The 19,353-nt window shown below is 38.8% G+C and overlaps 2 protein-coding genes across 3 annotated transcripts; one reads left to right on the forward strand and one right to left on the reverse strand.

Moving 5' to 3' along the window:
• The first annotated feature begins 468 nt into the window (after positions 1-468).
• LOC116301649 (zinc finger HIT domain-containing protein 1) lies at positions 469-6,697 on the forward strand. Its single transcript, XM_031710738.2, has 7 exons — positions 469-520; positions 754-927; positions 1,097-1,143; positions 1,227-1,265; positions 1,911-2,002; positions 2,591-2,671; positions 3,785-6,697. Exons 1-7 carry the CDS (start codon positions 493-495, stop codon positions 3,804-3,806), a joined length of 483 nt encoding a protein of 160 aa, XP_031566598.1. The 5' UTR covers positions 469-492; the 3' UTR covers positions 3,807-6,697.
• A 35-nt stretch (positions 6,698-6,732) lies between these two features.
• Positions 6,733-16,593, reverse strand: LOC116301647 (alpha,alpha-trehalose-phosphate synthase [UDP-forming] A). 2 transcript variants are annotated; one of them, XM_089026235.1, is made up of 9 exons: positions 16,421-16,593; positions 16,074-16,179; positions 14,354-14,477; positions 13,597-13,749; positions 12,343-12,468; positions 9,961-10,081; positions 8,952-9,163; positions 7,852-8,319; positions 6,733-7,687 (listed from the first exon to the last, which is right to left on the reverse strand). In XM_089026235.1, exons 2-9 carry the CDS (start codon positions 16,175-16,177, stop codon positions 7,517-7,519), a joined length of 1,479 nt encoding a protein of 492 aa, XP_088882361.1. In that variant the 5' UTR covers positions 16,178-16,179; positions 16,421-16,593; the 3' UTR covers positions 6,733-7,516. The 2 variants fall into 2 exon arrangements, with proteins under 2 accessions (XP_088882361.1, XP_088882360.1); XM_089026234.1 differs by lacking the exon at positions 16,421-16,593 and having other exon boundaries at positions 16,074-16,390.
• Positions 16,594-19,353: the final 2,760 nt, after the last annotated feature.

Below are 19,353 nucleotides of genomic sequence, written 5' to 3' on the forward strand. Positions count from 1 at the left end.
AGTAAATGTATGTAATTTGGCTTGTGAGGAGGCCGTGAAATGCACTCTACGCCCGCGATGTAGTCTTCTTCTCAAAACGCAACATTCATTCACAAGACAAGCCTGTTATTCTTTATCCTTCTAGTTGGTTGTATCATAAAGCAATAGTACACGAATCCTAGGATAATGAGGATGGCGGATTTCTAATAACAAAATGTTCGAGAGACAGTTTGGGGACATATCTGGGGACATTTTTATCTCGATATAGACATTTATGCTAAAGTGAAATATATACTTAAAGCTTAAACTATATTAACATTTCATAAAATACGTAGTGGGCTGGATTTTTTAAGATTAATATGACTGCCTTCCATCTACTATTTTTTATCTTCGTGTCTAAACCCCTTTCTAAACATAATTTTTTGGGGTGTTTTGGACAGACAAAATATTCTTCTAGTGGGGTTCCTGTGTTATGGACCGCTGGCTATACAGACTGCAGGAAGAAAATCCAAGATGGAGGTGGTTGAAAAGAGAGAGTCAGGTTTGTGCACTTTTATCGCCATTTTTAAACCTAGTTTACGACTGAAACTTGACAAATAAAGAAATTATAAACACATAACGACTTTTTCTTTTGAAAGTGTACTAGTTTTCTGGCCTCAAAATAGAATATTTCAACGTCTTAATTTGATGTAAAAAAATTGGTCAAAAGTTGTTCAAAGAAAAAGGATTATGGCAAAAATACTTTATGTGCGAATGTCTTGTATGATTTTCTAGGTCGAATCAAAGATTCAGCTTCCAAAAGGATACTCGATAAAGCGACAAGAAAACGAAGGCAGCAGCGTCAGCTAGAAGCACTTGAAAAGGACAACACCCATGAAGATCCACATGGACATCTTAATGTTTTACAGACAAAGATAAGAATCCCTGCTTTTAATGATACTATGGATGGTAAGCTAAAATGAGCTTTAAATATTTCCCTATGCAAATAAACTCCTTTATTATTACCTCATCGCCCAGTACTGTTGGACAGCTGTGACCTACTGCCTCACTTCACCACTCCATCCACATCTCCTGTGTAACTAATATAGATCTTACTAACGAAACATTTCTATTTTAGACAAGAAAAAAAAGAAAAAATCCAAAACAGGAGAGCATTTTAAGCAGGTACATCTTCATTAATCTGAAATTCTATTTTGATTGATCATATACCTTGGCTATTTCATTTCAACTTCCTTTCCTTTTTGTAGAGATTCAAAAGAACATTTGCTGCACTACTTGAAGAAGCAGTAAGTAGAAACTTAATTCCTGCCATTGCTTACTATTATTCTGTATTTAAAATAGGCTCACTTCCTTTGTCCATCCAGGGCTTAAGATAACAGCCAGACATAGCAAAATGTCCGGCCTGAACTTGGACTTGTCTGGTCAAATCCTTGCCTTGCAGGTCATTTTGACCAGTATTGTTTAGTCAGAAATGAGTTTGACTAAGCTAAAACTAATTTGTCCTGTTATCATGACCGACAGTTGATTTGCTGTTTCTTTAAGCCCTGTCATCACGAATTTGTATATGCTATTGAATAGGATGCCACACACTGATTGCCATTCATGCTTTGGAGATCACTAAAGAACAACAATTTTGTACCCCTTTCCCACCAGTACATGTGAAGCATGGATGGTAGTAGCATTTAGAGAGCTCACCCCTCAACAAAGCAACCCAAGTTCAATATTCTGAGAGTCAGCCTCGTATGTTAGTATAGTTGCTTGTTGGTTCTCTCCTGTGCTTTGAAGGTTTTCCCCGGTTACTATGGTTTTTACTCCCTCCACTTAAACCAATTTCTAAATTCCAAATGGAATCTAGCCACTATTAATTCCCTTTCGTTTAATCTATTTATTTTACATACATCAAAGGTTCATAATCACTCTTTTATTTCAAGCAACAAGAACTAGAAGAAGGTGAACCAAGTTACGCTTCTGCTAACGTCCCTCCATCAAGATTTCCTGAAAGACATTTCTGTGCAGTCTGTGGATATCCTTTTATTATTCAGTCGATAGTAGATAAATTATTTGTCATCCCACTCAAAAATGGTTGAGGTGGTATTGAGTTGTATTCATATTCAAGTGTTTTCTCATGCACAACTGCTAAACAAAAAAATGATATTCTAGAGAATGACACATGGTCTGAAATAGGAAAACATTACTCCCAAGGTATACAGAAGTCTATTACACTTGTGTGAAAATAAATTTCACTTCCACTGCTTCATAAAATCTGACCTTATTTACTTATATACCCACTGGTACAGCTATTTCAAAACAGGATGGTGAAGGTTTTCTGGCATGTTTAGATTTCACTTTGCATGCCGCATGTTTCTTACCAAGTTTGAAATGCATTATATGTGAATAAAGTTAGCATGAATGAAAATACTGGCATGGCCAAAAAAGATAATGGAAATCAAGTTAATCTGATTGTATTGACATTGCCCAAAGTGCAGTCCAGGTTTGGTATCGAGTGTTTCATTCAACAAATCCTTAACCAAAGTTTTTGGAACAAGTTTTATAGAGAAATATTTCTGTATGACAAGTACTGTAGTTGTGTTTTTTCCTTAATACTGTGTACATTTCCATCAAATTATACCTGTGTATCGTGTGGAGCTCGCTACTGCTGTGTTCGATGTCTTGGTACCCACCAAGATACCAGGTATTGTTATATAGCTAAGTATTTTGACAGGAGGGATTGGAGGCCTTGTGGTTTACCGCTTGCCTCTCACTGCTGTGGCCTGGGTTTGAGCCTCAGTTTTTTTATATAACAAATATCTTTGGAAATTAGACCTTGTCTTGGGAAGATTTAAGACTTTCAGGGAAAAAAAAAAATTCCCTTGAGACTAGGCATTAAGTGAATATTGTAGGCTAGTAATACACTCAATTGAAGAATCATTGTCGGGTTCAGAAACATAGAACATAAAAGCTGAGACCAAAATGGCACATGGGAAATGACATAATTATATTATAATTTATTCATTTTTGCCATCCATGCAGTCGGTTTAGAATGCCAAACACGTATTAAAAGCAGTGGATGATGCCATGGGTCACCGGTCACAACATGCATCTAATTAATGTACTTCCCATGTGCCATTTCGGTCTCAGGTTCTATGTTCTATGTTTCTGAACCCGACAACGATTATTCAATTGAGTGTATACAACTGTATACCTTATATAAAGACTGTTTGTCTAGAACCACTCCAAACCTAGATTTTCTTCTGTCAAAAGTTAGAGAGATCTTGCTGTGGGAATCAAAGGTGGTGTGGCACAAGCACTCTCAACTCTCACTTCTGGGGTCTCTTCCTGGGCTTGGTATCACATGTGAGAAGAGTTTGTCGCATCTCCCTTGATTCAATGGTGGTTTTGTCTGGTTCTCCAGGCCTCCCCTCTCCACAAAACCTGTGTTTTGAGTTAGATCTTCTCTGAGGTTGTTTCATGATTTAATGAAATTTATGCTTGGCTGGGCTTTTGTATTCCTCTCCCTGTTTTTGAAGAAAATTCTTATTTTTACCCTAAGTTAGGAAATCATTAGACTTCAGTTGTCCAACAGTTATTTTCGCATAAAAGTTTTGTTGAAAGTATTGTTCAATTGCACGTCATCGCGGCCTCTCGGGGGAGCGTTGGTGCCATTAAACAAAAGATTTGTCATTAGCATCCATTGTCAACGGCACCACAATGGCCGCCATGTTTTTGTCTTTTGACTCTCTTGGGATTGCTTGCAATCCATCAATCCGTACATTTGAAACATACATTTTATGGTTTTTCCTCTCAGATGTTTAAAGTGGACGGTATGAACTTATGCTCATCGACCAAGACATCATCATCAGGGCTTAAAGATGGACACGATAAAAGGTGTATGTTTGCTAATTAGTATTATTTATGACCCCAAGTGCAGCATTCTTTAAGGTTTGACACTGGGCCTGACGTGTCATTATTTATGATCGAGATCAAGGATTTCCTAGGGTTTCATCCCATTGAAAGCTTATGCGGTACGATAAACGTGACTTGGTTCTCAGCTATTGCGGGTGTTGCGTGACTGAAGGATTTCCTAAAGTTTACTGCAATGGAAACAAATGTCGTACGACAAACGTGACTTGGTTCTCAGCTATTGCGGGTGTTGCGTGACAGAAGGATTTCCTAAAGTTCACCGCACTGGAAGCAAATGTCGTACGACAAACGTGACTTGGTTCTCAGCTATTGCGGGTGTTGCGTGACTGAAGGATTTCCTAAAGTTTACCGCACTGGAAGCAAATGTCGTACGACAAACGTGACTTGGTTGCCAGCTGTTGCGGGTGTTGCGTGTGTTTTAACATCAAGTACAAAATCACTCGGATATCAAAACCAAATGAAAAGGTTGAAAAATTAAGGAAACTGCACGCATTTCTTCTCGATTGTTCAAACTGACCAGTTTGGGCATAGTTAATGGAGCTCCATTAACTGTGGTTTCTGTGGGTGTTTTTACAACATAACACAGTTACAAAGACTGAATGATTTGATTAATCATCTCAGGAAATAATTTTGAAGCAGTTTCCAGTCATTTCTAGAAAGTGTTCGAAATCTTAATGAACCTAACAGGATTTTAGTTTAGATCTTACTGATTACTTCTCTACTACTGAAAAGTTCATCTTTATGATCAAACACCGTTCGCGCCATGATCAAGTCTATACTGTAAAGTGTCTTACATTTACATGTATATATTTTTGTATTCCATGGTATTTTGGAATAAAGCTGACGTTATGGAATCAGAAAATAGCGAGGTTTCAAGTGCTAGCAACAACAGCAACAAACAAAGATAGATAGGTCATTGTTTATAAATACAATGCGGCATAATATGTTTGGCGTAAATTTAGATGTAAAAATAAACCAAAAATTGAAAAAATAAATTATAATATAAATATGAAAAATGTGTACTTCAAAGGCTAGTATGAATACTTAGTATAATTTTAGTCTTGAATCTAGAGTTTCTCGCGCTGTGATTGGTCGAGCGAGCGGTGATTCTGAGACGATAATCACTGCTCGAGCAGGTGATTATGAGGTTTTTTCAAAGTTTGCCAGATCGGAAGTAATACTAAAACGTTTAAAACCCAGAATTCACTAATTCTCTGTTATGCAGCGTTAAAAATGGGATTTGTGAATTTTATTTAAAATTTGTTTGAGTGGCCTTGGTTGATGCAGTGTCGCACTGTAAATATAATATAAATTTTAACACTAGAAGAGTAGTTTAACAAAAAGAGTTCCTAAATCTGCCTTTGCGTGTATGAGTGGTGATTTGGGAGTACGGCCATGACGTATTTCCGGCTACTCAATATAACCTGAATTATACATAAAAACAGGATTCGTTCTTAAAACTTCATTGTTTGAAATTGTTTTACGGATATTATCATTGGTGAGCGGGAAATGGTTCTTTTCTTTTTTTCTTAAACGAAATCAAAGCCGTTTTAATGGACGTATATTCGTGTACGCATTCGAATCTGATTGGACTTTTGTTGAAATACAACCGTTTGTTCTACTAATAGAGATATCCATTGTGCTATATTGTGAATATTTCTTATTACAATCCTATCCATTAAATCTTTTTGTCGCTTTTCTATATTAATTGGCTGATAAAAATCGTTACTCTATAAGTTTTCATTGGAGGCAATTCCAATTTGACCCTTACAGCGTCCGCAGTTTTCCACCCTCAGCCATACCAACGTGGATCGCAGTTAGCACAATCAACAGCATCTCTGCCCTACTGTCATTTTACATCAATCTGTTGGTGATCTGGACGATCTTTAAAAGAGAAAACCTCCGTTCTTTGAACTACAATCTCTTGCTAGCCATTCTCTCTCTGACAGATTTGCTGGTAGGGCTTGTAGTTCAGCCACTTTTTGTCACTAACCATTTGTGCATTATTGTGCAATGCACACAACTTTGTAGTGTCCACTCGGCCTTTGTAGTTTCATCTATCATGTGTATTGGATGGTCCTTTAGTACTTTGGTTATTATATGCGTTGACCGATATCTTTACATAGAGTATCCAATGTACTATACCGCTGTCGTCACAACTAAAAAACTCAAAGTAGCGACGGCAATTATTTGGCCAGTGATTCTTGTCATTATATTATTTGGTCGAGTGATATTCAAAGACTCTGACAAAACGAGAGTTTTGCTAGAAGTTTTGATCATAGCTTTAGGCGTCGTTATCATCGTCTTCTGTCTTACAAAAGTAAGCCTTACAGCTCATCGCCAGACAAGGACTATCAGCATCCAACAAGCCACCTTTCAGCAGACAAACAACAGCGTCCTGGACAGGATCAAAGAAGCCAAACGAACTTTCACTTTAGGATCGATAGTGTTAGCGTCGGCACTGCTGTACTGTCCGTTCGTAATCATCAACATTATTACTGGTATAAAGGGACAGGGGGACAATGCAGATTTCAAATATATTTCAAGATCTATCGCGTTGACGTGTCTTCATTTCCAGTCGCTACTCAATCCATTTATCCTGTCACTTCGTCTTTCACCTATACGTGAAGGAGTAACCAGGAAAATGCGAGCACATCTTGCATGGCTTGTTCCGTAAATAAAACAAAATCGAGGGTTTTTCCCCGGGTTCTCCGGTTTTCTTCCCTCGTTACAACTAAGATAAAAGAAAAATGTATTTCAATACAATTTCTTAATAAAAAATCAGTTATTTATCCAATTTTTTTAGTATTTATTTATCTTAAAATTCACATATGCAGTTGAGTAATTTTATTTAAGACCTTAAATGACGGACCTAATGATTAAAACTGACCCCTAGCTTATAATCTATAGACCTCTTGCAGCACTTTGGAATGCTGCTCAATCTGGGGGAAAAAACAATAGGTTCCAATTCTCAGGAGATAGGAATTCTTGTTTTGTCCCCCAGATGGAGCTGCTTTGACGTCGCATGCGAGGGGTCTATAATATTAATTAAAAATGACCTAATAATCTATAATAATAATTGAAATTCAGTGACCTAATGATCCATGATAATGATTAAAATTCAGTTACCTTAATAATCGTTAATGACCTAATAATCAATAATGATAATAATAATAATTAAAAATCAGTGACCTTAATAATCCTTAATAATCCTTAATAATGACTAAAACTCAGTGACCTAATTATCCATAATAATGATTAAAACTCAGTGACCTAATAATCCATAATGACGATTAAAACTCAGTGGCCTAATAATCCATAATGATGATTAAAACTCGGTGACCTAATAATCCATAATAATGATTAAAACTCAGTGACCTAATAATCCATAATGACGATTAAAACTCAATGACCTAATAATCCATAATAATGATTAAAACTCAGTGACCTAATAATCCATAATAATGATTAAAACTCAGTGACCTAATAATCCATAATAATGATTAAAACTCAGTGACCTAATGATCCATAATAATGATTAAAACTCAGTGACCTAATGATACATAATAATGATTAAAATAGCCAGACTAAAAAGTTTCAAAGTTTTGCACTGTATTCAACGCGGTTCTCTCAACGGTTTAAGACTTAATTGGATCCATCGCTCAGAAGTCAAATTTTCTTGTACTTCATGTTGTAATCGCATCATCCTTTCTTGACGTTCATTCAAATCCATGTTGATGGCTTTGTGCATGGTTTTCTCCATTTCCTGTTCGTTTTCAGGGTCAACCTGTTAAGAAAGATGTCACATGTCAACAAAGATGTCACTTGTCAACGAAGATGTCACATGATAACAAACCTAGACATCAACAAATCTCTGCTGGAAAGCACTTCCTTTACCTAGAACATTTAGATAGGTTCATATAAGTTGCAAATAACCCAAACCCTACTAGCCTTTAAAGCATCATGAATATATTCTGCAGCACCAGTATTCTCGGACAGGATAAGCACCCCAGGCTCGGCTGTTTGGCAGGCGATGTACTCCAAAGCGACCAAATTTAAACCGTCAATAAGGGGCGTAACCAAGGCAACGTCTGCTTTCTTGTACAAAACAGACAAATCTTGTTGGGACAAATTCTCAAAAACAAAACGAATTTTCGATTGATCTTTGAACTTTCGAACACGATTCTCTAATTCTTCTCTCAGTTTCTTGTACTCGGGTTCAGTGTCCCTGCATGGAACAGCTATTTGTAGATAGAATACTTCGTGGCCTAGTTCAAGTTTCTCGAGAAGCTTTTGAAATGCGTCAACTTTTTGTGGAAGACCTTTGGTATAGTCTATTCGATCTACTCCTATCAAAAGAGTCTGATTTGGATTCTTTGTGCACTCCTCCACCCAGGCCTTTAATTCTTCTGGAAATTTCTGGTTATAAACAAAGACAAGCTTGGTATTCATTCTGGTTTTAGAGGTGGATGTTTTGGGACTTAGCGATAGATCCTGCTTTTATAATAGTAGGGTGACCATGGTGCTAGGGCCTATCCCTTCAGTTTATGGTTTGGATCCCTTGGGGAACAAAAACAGATTGATCGTCTCTCCACTAGAACCATCTTGTCTTCATGTGAGCGATCACTTAAAATGCCTATCACCCATCTGACAATATTCATAGTATTTATTCCACATGGGGTAAGATGTTGAATAACCCAAAAAAATTTCATAGCTTGAGTGCGGCTTCTTAAAGTTATAGAGGTTTTTCTATGCCATATGCTAATTATAATGCTATTTAGGGGTAGTGTGTGGGCTGGTGCAACAGTAGGTATGCCTTGTTTGGTTTTACCTGACTTCGTGAAGATTCCCGTTCTCCCTGCATAAAAATTGGTGATCCACCCCATCCCCCCCCCCCCCCCCAACCCTACCCTCTAAATAATGACCTGTCCCTAAGATAGAAATACAACGAGAAAGAATCCTAAAGAATCATTCAAATCACCTGATTACTACTAGACTTTTGAGAGATGTCTAAAATTCGGTATGATAAGTTAAGATGGTGCCTTCAATACCTCAGAAAATTCCCTTTCAGATTGTTCCGAGAACGTCTCGTACACTATTCCTGCAGGTACAACTTGCACAGTAACCTTGCGCCCCTCACGATCAAGCTGCAGCTCATACGAGTCATCAGTTGGAGTATCGAATTTGCAGCCCTCGTGCTTCTCGCAACACTTTAGGAAGTTGTCCCTGTATTTTCGAGTGTGAAATCCGATGGAATCATATCCTGAAAATTATCAATAACCAAGAAAGTTAGATAAGAGTTTTTAAGCACCCAAGACGTATCACTAACTTTGGAAGGCGAAACTACTCTAGGGTCCCCCTGACGAAAAGGTCTGACTTGCATGACATCCCCTGAAGAGAAAAAGAGGGTCCCTTGGGGCTACAACTAAACAGGAAGGCAATCTTCCTAGCATAGGATCCTCTGGTGTGAGAAAACAGAATATCTACCTGATCTACCTTCATGAGTTTGTTATTCTTCTACCTGTTTGTTGTGTTGTGTCGTGTGCTTCTATACACTAGAACTTTAAAACATTTCCATTTATTGCAATTTTCATGAACAATTTTCATAAACATTCGAACTCTGTGTCTGCGTGCTGCACGTTGAAATCTGGTTTTTCGCTGCCGTCAATCAAAAATATGAAAGGTACCGACTGATTAGGTTAAGTTGCAGCAATCGTTGCGAAAACAACAATTCGTTTCTACTTTTGGCAACGATTGACTCTCCGTTGCACCGTCAGTAAACACTCTTTCAATTTGTGTCGCAACGCTGTTGCGAGACAAGTTGCTGAGAAAAAATTACTCGGTGTAATCGTGCCTTAAAGAATTATACGAGCGCCGTTTGTTCATGCGTAAGACTCGCGGCTCGGTAAATATTCACCGATAATATGGTCGATATTGATTGGACAAGATTGTTGTTTTGCAGTGAAAATGAATCTAACGTGCATGACAGGCACATAGTGCAAACAAGAAAAAATAGTGAGAATCTTTTGTTAAGCATATAGCATTAGGGTGCCCACTAACCTAGCATTCCGTCCAAAATTTCCCAGTACTTGGGAAGCTTTTCAAACTTCTCTACGGGCGGAAAAGGAATATGCAGAAAGAACCCAATGCTATAACTTATCTTTAGAGGGTTTTCTGCTAGCTTAAAAACAAGATACAACATAAATATTTAGCAAGCTCTCGAGCTAGACGGTATCCTTTGGATTTGAGCCTGCGTTCATAAGCTGAGAAACAGTGGAACTCATGTGAGTAACTTTTCAGTGCTAATACAGTCGATCCCAAAAACGTTGTCCAGGTGAAAAGAGGTTTATAGGACAATAAATGTCACGTGTCCATTAAATATTCAGTTTTACGCGCGTGGATTTTTTAATTAGCATACTGATGCAAAAGTAAATTACAGTATTGAAAACTGAATCTGAAAGGAGAATGGTATACCAACATTTGTTTTATGCAAAAACATACCAGGAAATAGCTGCTAATCTGTTTGTAAGTCCTGAAACGGTCAAACGGACGTGTGCGACATTCTACACTAGTGGAGACATTAATCCTTGGCCCGTCGGTCGACCTCTTCAAACAGGAACACTTTTTCCGCATGAAGAGTATATCGTCATGGAGTGTCTTCTAGAACGTCCTGAAATGCAATTGAATGAAATAGCGACGAAAATATTCAATACAACTGGCTCTGCTTTTAGTGCCCAAACATTATGCAGAACGGTCCACAGGCTTGGATTCACGCGCAAGAACGTATGGTACGTGCAGATTGGTTTGCTCATTACTCATTACTCAGTCTTGCAGAACATTCTCTAAGTCTGGTAAGGCTTTCACTAGCTCAGAACGTAGCTCTGAAACGGTCTCTAACACTGGAAAATTGGGTAAACTTCTTACAACGTAGCTAGACTTCTTCTTGGAGTCCAAAACCCGAACTTCTAAAGTCGAAAGAACTTGTTTTGAATTACTCGCCGTCGACATTTTCTGCCACGCATGTGATGCAGCACGTTCAGATTCCTATTTCCACACGCGCGTAAAACTGAATATTTAATGAGACACGTGACATTTATTGTCCTATAAACCTCTTTTCACTTGGACAACGTTTTTGGGATCGACTGTATGTACATTTTAAGTTGTTTCCTGCGCCCAATGTATTCACCTCATGTGCAAATATAAAATTTAGATCTTCTGCAGCTGTAAGGTGCCATTACACGAAGCAATTTTCTTTGCAACTTGTCTCGCAAGAGTGTTGCGACACAAGTTACAAGAGTGTCTACACGGTGTAAAGGAGACGTAATCGTTGCCAAAAGTAGAAATGAATTTTAGGTTGCAAGCTGCAATGCTTCATGTGACTTGTGTCGCAACGCCGTTGCGAGACAAGTTGCAGAGAAAATTGCTCCCTGTAATCGCGACTTTAAATGCAATAAGCTTCATCGTGTCAAAACGACCTGTAGCATTGCTGGCAATGACCTCATGTTCTCAGTAAATTCCGCTTCCCCTTCTAACAGCTACCAGAATTCTCCAATTTTTGAGTATCTTGCTCAGTCAAGGTTTTGTTACAAAAAAGTTGTTACATTTGACATCTATCGAAAAATCTGTCGCCAGCATTGATGCACACAAATGTTTCACCACGTCTGCATGCAAACCATCCAACATGGCGTGACGTCGAACGTCAGTACTGAGAGTTGACGGGCTAGTTTCAAATAGATTCTCAGAATGAAGATATAACAACTAGGGTGCTTACCATTTAAACAATTCCATCCAGCTGGAAATTCGTTTGCTAATGGTAAGAAAAGAGCGGGAAATTTTGACTTCCGACAAACGGTACAACGGTACATTTACCGGAAGTACCGAAAAGATCAAATGTTTTGGAACTTTCCGATCGGAATGACACACCATTTGTCTCTTCAACCGGAATTTACGATTTTTGTGGATTAATAGTATTATAGTACACTCAACAAAATTACTCGACTCTGATTGGTCGAGAGGAGTACAATTATAGCGTTAATTGTACTCCGTAGGAGTACCGAATTAAGTCGCTATGGCAACAGGGCCAAAACAATGTCAAAACAATTATTTTCCATCATTTTGTACTTTAAAAACACATAAATAAATTTTTAAAGCCATAAGAACTAATGTTTTTTATGCATTTCAGTTGCGCGATGGAGTGAAAATCGGCCGCTAAATAGACAAAGATGAACGGCGTCGCTTCGCATTTTTTACTGTGATTTTGTTGCGTGAACTATAAACAAAAAATCGCACGATCTTCTCGTAAAATTTGGAATTAATAGACACTCGTAAACTCGCCTAAAGGCTCGTGCAATTACAAGAACTTTCAAAACATTACTCGTGTCTATTAATTTCCAAATTGTACTCGAGATCGTGCGATTTCCTATACTAATTACCCCTAATTACCTTTTTGAGAAACTTGGGTACAAGGAAAAGGTGATAATCATGAATCCAAATTATCGCGTTCTTATCTTTTTCTGACAACTGTTCTTTGATTGATTCGGCATACACTTGATTTACTTCTTTGTAACTCTAAAAACACCATTTAAAAAATCAGTACTTTGAAGGATATCATGATTTAAATCAACCCAGAGGTTGTTTCAGGGTTTGATCTGTGAGTTAGCCATGCCCTGACTTAGATCAGCCCAGAGGTTGTTTCAGGGTTTGATCTGTGAGTTAGCCGTGCCCTGACTTAGATCAGCCCAGAGGTTGTTTCAGGGTTTGATCTGTGAGTTAGCCATGCCCTTACTTAGATCAGCTCAGAGGTTGTTTCAGGGTTTGATCTGTGAGTTAGCCATGCCCTGACTTAGATCAGCCCAGCGGTTGTTTCAGGGTTTGATCTGTGAGTTAGCCATGCCCTTACTTAGATCAGCCCAGAGGTTGTTTCAGGGTTCGATCTGTGAGTTAGCCATGCCCTGACTTAGATCAGCCCAGAGGTTGTTTCAGGGTTTGATCTGTGAGTTAGCCATGCCCTTACTTAGATCAGCCCAGAGGTTGTTTCAGGGTTTGATCTGTGAGTTAGCCATGCCCTGACTTAGATCAGCCCAGAGGTTGTTTCAGGGTTTGATCTGTGAGTTAGCCATGCCCTGACTTGGATCAGCCCAGAGGTTGTTTCAGGGTTTGATATGTGAGTTAGCCATGCCCTGACTTAGATCAGCCCAGCGGTTGTTTCAGGGTTTGATCTGTGAGTTAGCCATGCCCTTACTTAGATCAGCCCAGAGGTTGTTTCAGGGTTCGATCTGTGAGTTAGCCATGCCCTGACTTAGATCAGCCCAGAGGTTGTTTCAGGGTTTGATCTGTGAGTTAGCCATGCCCTTACTTAGATCAGCCCAGAGGTTGTTTCAGGGTTCGATCTGTGAGTTAGCCATGCCCTGACTTAGATCAGCCCAGAGGTTGTTTCAGGGTTTGATCTGTGAGTTAGCCATGCCCTGACTTGGATCAGCCCAGAGGTTGTTTCAGGGTTTGATATGTGAGTTAGCCATGCCCTGACTTATATCGGCCAGAAGTTGTTTCAGGACTCGTTAAAAATAAGTTCTAAAGGCTATGCCTGTATTATGGCATCTTATATAATACGGTAGAGATAACAGATAGGAGGTGGGTGCATGGGGGTCTCCCTTTTTCCGGGAAAACATGAGAACTTCTTAAAACATTATAACTGACCTCCCAGCATTTTTGCCATTCCTCTTTTGACATTGCATGAGTAATTTGGTTTGCAATTTTGTCCATCCCATGAAGGAAAGGCCATAGTTTATTGTTGGACCATTTCTTGTGCTTTTCGTATATCGTTTTTTCGATTGGCACGGGATGCAGCTCCTAAGAGTAAGTGTTCAATAATATGATCAGTAATGGAAAATCTGTAACCCCTCTTTCTTTTGTTTGAATAAAAAAGTGACCTTGGCCTCCCCTTGTAGTTTGATGAATCCTTGACCTTCCTTTTTATGAAGTATTAAAAGGCGGTCTTTTTATGAAGTATTCAAAAATTTAATGACCCCTCTTTGACTGAGTAGAAATTTAATGGCACTAACCTGTATTCCTCCGCCCCTCCCTCCCCCCCCCCCCCTTCCCCCCAAATGAATGCTTCCTAATGCATGAGAGAAAACCGAAAAAAAATTGGCCAAATTCTAGTTATTTTCGAATTTAACGAATTTAATTTGCTTTTTAAACTGAGAAATAAGGACAATTGAAGTGAAAAAATTAGACTAAAACGAGTATAAAGTTTAAAAAAATGCATAAATGTATTAGCCATTCCAATATCGAGGAAAAATCTGGGTTTAGTTTGCATTGCAGTACATTGTGGGACTGTTTTTGGGGACGAAATAAACGCCATCTGGAATATATATCTCCTTAAACAGTCACACAATGCATTGCAATGCCAACTAAACCCTGTTATTTCCTCAGCCTCAGAATTGCTAATTACAATTTTCTGGTTTTCTCCTGCCGGTAGATGTTTTTTGAATTCTTCCACTTTATCTTCTATAACTCCTCCCATCCATAAAGACTGCCCTGGTAGACCTTTAAGTGCTGTTACGAGCCCAGAAACACTGTCAAAATCGCAAAAGAAGGAGGTTCATTTTCGCTTTGTTAGCCATTCCGAGATTGAGAAAAAAACTGGTAGGAGTTGGTATCGTAGTGCATTGTGGGATTTTTTAGGCGTCCATTTCGTTCCTAAAATAGTCCACAATACATTGCAATGCCAACTCGACCCAGTTTATCCCTCAACTTCGTATTTTTTTATTATACCAGAAAAAGCTTGCAACTAAATGTATTATCTATTCTGAAAGTGAGGATAACAGAAAATTGATTGCAATTTCCTGTTAGCCTTGCGCCATGAAGATTATCTAAAAAGTAGTCTATAAGGACGACCTTATGTCTTATAAGGCCCAGTTCAAACGTTGAACTTTTGCCGCGTCGAATCTAATTGTTGCATTTCGCACATGAGAAGTGCTACGTCTGAACCAATAGGCCTATTTCAATAGTTTAATACTTGATTGTTACCCGATGGTAGCCTGCATAGTGGCCCAAAGGAAAGGGGATTGGGGACTGGGGAGAGGAAGGGGAGGGGAACTGGGGAGAGGGAGGGCCTGTAATGAACCCCCTCGATTTTTCCTACCGCCCCTAATTAATATGCAAACTCTCCACTAATCAATTGAAAGAATAATGTCCTGTTTATTTCTGTTTCTATGAGTCAACCAATCAAAATTAACGTTCGGATTCTGAACGTTCGTAGAAAAAATGGAAGGGGTTCATTGCAGGCCCTCCAGGCCCTGCAGGCCCCGTCTCTGTGACGGCCGTATGTACCATTTAGGCGCGAGGACGATAGGTACAGCTCATGTTAAAATCGACGCTTGAATTACACGCCGGATTTAATGGATTTCAGTCGACCTCAAAGTCAATTAGATTCGACGCGGCAAAAGTTCGACGTTGGACTGGGCATAAGGTCCGGAATCTGACTGGAATTTCTGATAAAGTCAAACGCCCTCGGTAATATCAACATTAATGGGGAATTCCCAGTCAAGAGTTTGATTTATATCCATCACTTTATTTACACACCTGCCTTTTTCGTGTGTGTTTGTTTCGCCTTTCAGAGATTATGGTAATGAAACTGAAGCTGACGTAAATTCCACAATGTGTTACACTGAAGTGTAATTTATACGACAAGTGTTCTGAAGTGAAATAACCTCACTAACAGCAGTACTTTCCACAATTCATGAATTTACGTCATCTCATTTGCATATTGATATTTCAAATGTTTATATCTCCGAAAAGAAAATTCCACATACAAAAATACTGCAACCATACTACTTCAATGTTTACGTATAGGTGATTTTGAAAATAGTATTTTTCCATTGATATACACTTTAAATAACACAGCTACCCGCACGTGGTTTTTGGCGTCTGACACTCTTTGTTTTAAATATGATTTGTTAATTTAGCGTGTTTGAGCACAGTAAGTAAAAATCCACTTTTGAAAACGGCCAAAGGTTATAAGCGTGCCAAATTCGTTGACTTGTGTTGAAACCTATCATGAACGCTTTGGGATTCTTCTTCTGCATTTTAACTTACTTCCATGAACCTTTCACAACATCTTTCGTTTTCAATTTCATTTTCGAAATGGGAAAAATATCTGCATATTTTACCTTTTGGTCAATTTTTTATTACTTTGGGTGTCATGACTTGCTGGTATCTGGTAAGGCAGGCGACTAGATGCCACTATCAATTGAATATCTTTTGATTCAGACATCACTTCGTTGATAATAGTGTCATCCCAGCCGGCGGCAATCATCGAACGGGAAATAAAGAATAAAAAAAACGTATATGAATTATAAATATTGAAAGTTTTATGCTGATTTTCTGAAATGACAAATATCGATATTTTAATTTAAAATTGTGGTTGAGAATACGTGTTGTGAGTTCACTGGGTCTTCTTATTTCATGCTATATTATTTTTATAATCAATTATAATTGTTACACTGTTCTACTTTACCGTTTCATTCCATAGTTAACTCGTTGTGGTTGTGATCATAAAGATAAATTCCTTTTTAAATCATCTTTCACGCACTAAAAAACTCAGTTAGTGGACTTCAGTCCACTTCCATTATATTCCAAAGTTACTCAGTTTTCTTGATAAGAAGAACTGAAATTGCTTCAGTTTCCTGTTTCAGGCTGAGACTGAGCTAAATTTTTATGCTTACACTGCATAAAATAAACCGCTCTGTGAATTGCTGAAATGTCTCGGCTTGTATTGACAAATATTGACTTAACCTATGACACCTAACTCATGAATGGTTGAATGGTTGAATGGTAAAATGTTTTTATATGACTCGAGTGGTGATATCGGGTCTTTCTTGGTGTTAAAGTCTGTATTGTATTGTGGGTTAGGGTTATTGTATTGCAGGGTATTGCTTAGTTCCAAACTCCTTGTTCTCGGCTATTTTTTTATTGTCTTCATGGCTCAGATGCCCTGCAACACCAAGGAAGAGCCGAGATAAAAGACGTAAAAGGAGGCATCATTAAATATACGAAACTTTTCTGGGGCAGTAAAATATGGTGCATAGAGCATCATTGTCTTACGGTTTATATTAAGGTTCTAGCAAAACCAATTTATCATAGTAATCAGTGATTCGATTGAATCCTTTGACGTCACAACATTAACATATTTGGGGTATAAACCTTGATATCTCCAAGATGCATCACTCAAATCATATAAAATTTTTATATAGCTACGAAATTTTCGAATATAACGAACACTCTTATTGGTTGAAAGATGACCAAGTGCCACTAGCTCGATCTAAATGTGTCCCGACCGGAAAATAAGGCCGGAAAATAAGTTGCAAGTGAAAATAAACTAGTGCACGTGATCAGAACGTGAAAAACGCTGGTGGCGTGACATTTTGCACCAATCACAAACAACAAAGTGGGTGCAGGTGTTTTGCTTGAATTTTCAGTACAAATGGAACTCGAAGCAACACAACGGATTTTCCAGTGTTTCTACAGAGAAATTACAGACTTTCATTGAGAAAAAGGATTCGGAAAATACGAAAAAACGACTAAAAATGCTGTTGCTAATATCCTCGCTTTTTGGTAGCGAAATACAAGACCATATGTGAGTTGTATTTGTAAAATAATGTCAGTTTTCATGCCGAATATAGCTTGCTAAATAAAGTCCTTATTTCGTAAACTGACTTCAGTAGTATAGGGAATGGGGGTTCCAGCGCAATCTCAACACGGGGTAAGACCCGCGTCAAAAATCCACCTACGGAAACAACCCACTCCAAGTGTGGTTGGGGGCAACAGCGCAAATATGTTAGTCTATATATGGAGTGCGAAGATTGTAAAGAGTTTGTTTATGATTTCTGTGTAAAGTGCTTGAAACCCAAGTTTGTACCTACTAAACCAAATAAGTATAATTGTTGTGACAAGAAAATGCAAATAGAAGACGACACGTCAGCACAGTGTTACGAATGTGGTAAGAATATTCGTAATGCCGTACCAAATGCTACCAAAGAGCAATATTACGCCAATGGAGGTCGTAAGAAGACCCCATACAAAAGAATAAAATACTTCCGAGACTGGATGAGTCATATCCAAGGTTTACATCCGATATATTTAAGCGACGAAGTAAGGAAGAAAATCATAGACCATTTAGAAGAGCCAACCCCACAAAGTCTACGGAAAACGTTGAAAAAATTAAAGCTAGGGAAATATTACAAAGCTATTCCCTATCTTTTGTCTGAAATTACCGGTAAGTCTATTCCCGAGGTTTCTGATATGACAAAAGCCGAGTGGATGTTTTGTCGGCTGAATAAGGATATTCCTTATTATCCTGATGTAATTTACGAAATATTTTACAAAATAGACCCCAACCACCCCCTGTTAGGATGGATTCCGAGAAAATAAAAATGCAAAACTGGCGTTTATTTTGCCAGAAACCCCACTGGGGAATGCATCGCGCAGAACACCAAGCTATCCCCAGTGGGGTTTTTTGCATTTTGGGCTTACGGGGCTTATTTCATCCCGCGCCAGAGGCCCTCTAGTACGTACACATATATCTTTCTTACGACCCACCAGAGGGTGAACTCCGGACAGCGTCCCGAGACACCCCCTGACTTTTCCAACTTTTCCTCACGAAACCCCCCATCGCGGGGTTGAATCGCACTTTCTACCCCTCCCCCCACGGTTGCTGTGAGTGTGGGGAGGCTTTTTTTTTTTTTTTCACTCACAGCAACCGGTCCAAATGCGTCTACAGCGAGGCTCGAACTCGGGACTTTAGGCCTCCCCAGCTCCAAAGTCCCACGATCACGAGCGAACGCCAGACACATCTGGACGCTTATGTATGTGAAAATTATTATATTTAATCTGCATAATTTCTAGACTGACGTTCGATATGTAAATAGAATCCCGTCACGCTCTTTTCGAAGCAGATGTTTACTGAGCAAGCTTTCTTTGAAGCTCTTCTTTCGCTTCTTGATAGATCTTTTTGCGAGATTCCTCGGAAAGATCTCTTACGACTGTTTTTTTATTCCTTATGTCAGTCTTTAATTTCTCGTACTTTTCCTCTTCGGCTAAGATAAGCGAGAATTCTACGTCGTCTATCTTTCTGTCACGCAAAGCCTTTGAGACAAGGTCAGTGATCGTATTTACTTTAGCCCTTGACAGAGCTATTGTCGTGTCGTGTTTTGATATTTTGCTTGACAACTGTTTCATAATGCCCGTAGCAACAGCCGAAATAATACCACAGGCTGCCCCAACGCTGGCCAAAGGAACTCCAACGATTATTCCCGGCCCAGTAAGCGAAGTAGCAACGCCGGAGCCCGTTAACACAACAGATATGGATCCTGAAGTTATCGCAATCTTATGTAGCGTGCTACGGGCTCTGACGTACTTTTTTCTAACTTTTTCATAGTGTTTTGTCTGCCC

Source organism: Actinia tenebrosa, unplaced genomic scaffold, assembly GCF_029948245.1.
Source record: "Actinia tenebrosa isolate PJP-AT-01 unplaced genomic scaffold, QUT_ActTen_1.0 PGA_scaffold0__85_contigs__length_37466705, whole genome shotgun sequence".
NCBI classification, from domain to species: Eukaryota; Metazoa; Cnidaria; class Anthozoa; order Actiniaria; family Actiniidae; genus Actinia; species Actinia tenebrosa.

Excerpts from the sequence above, each read along its gene's own strand:
- LOC116301649 (XM_031710738.2), top strand. The coding sequence starts at position 493 with ATGGAGGTGGTTGAAAAGAGAGAGTCAG. Across the intron at positions 1,266-1,910 it reads CTGCACTACTTGAAGAAGCA|CAACAAGAACTAGAAGAAGG; the intron begins GTAAGTAGAAAC and ends TTTTATTTCAAG. Across the intron at positions 2,672-3,784 it reads GGTACCCACCAAGATACCAG|ATGTTTAAAGTGGACGGTAT; the intron begins GTATTGTTATAT and ends TTTTCCTCTCAG.
- LOC116301647 (XM_089026234.1), bottom strand. The coding sequence starts at position 16,219 with ATGATTGCCGCCGGCTGGGATGACACTATTATCAACGAAGTGATGTCT. Across the intron at positions 12,469-13,596 it reads AATGGCAAAAATGCTGGGAG|AGTTACAAAGAAGTAAATCA; the intron begins GTCAGTTATAAT and ends TGGTGTTTTTAG. Across the intron at positions 9,164-9,960 it reads AATTTTGGACGGAATGCTAG|GATATGATTCCATCGGATTT; the intron begins GTTAGTGGGCAC and ends GATAATTTTCAG.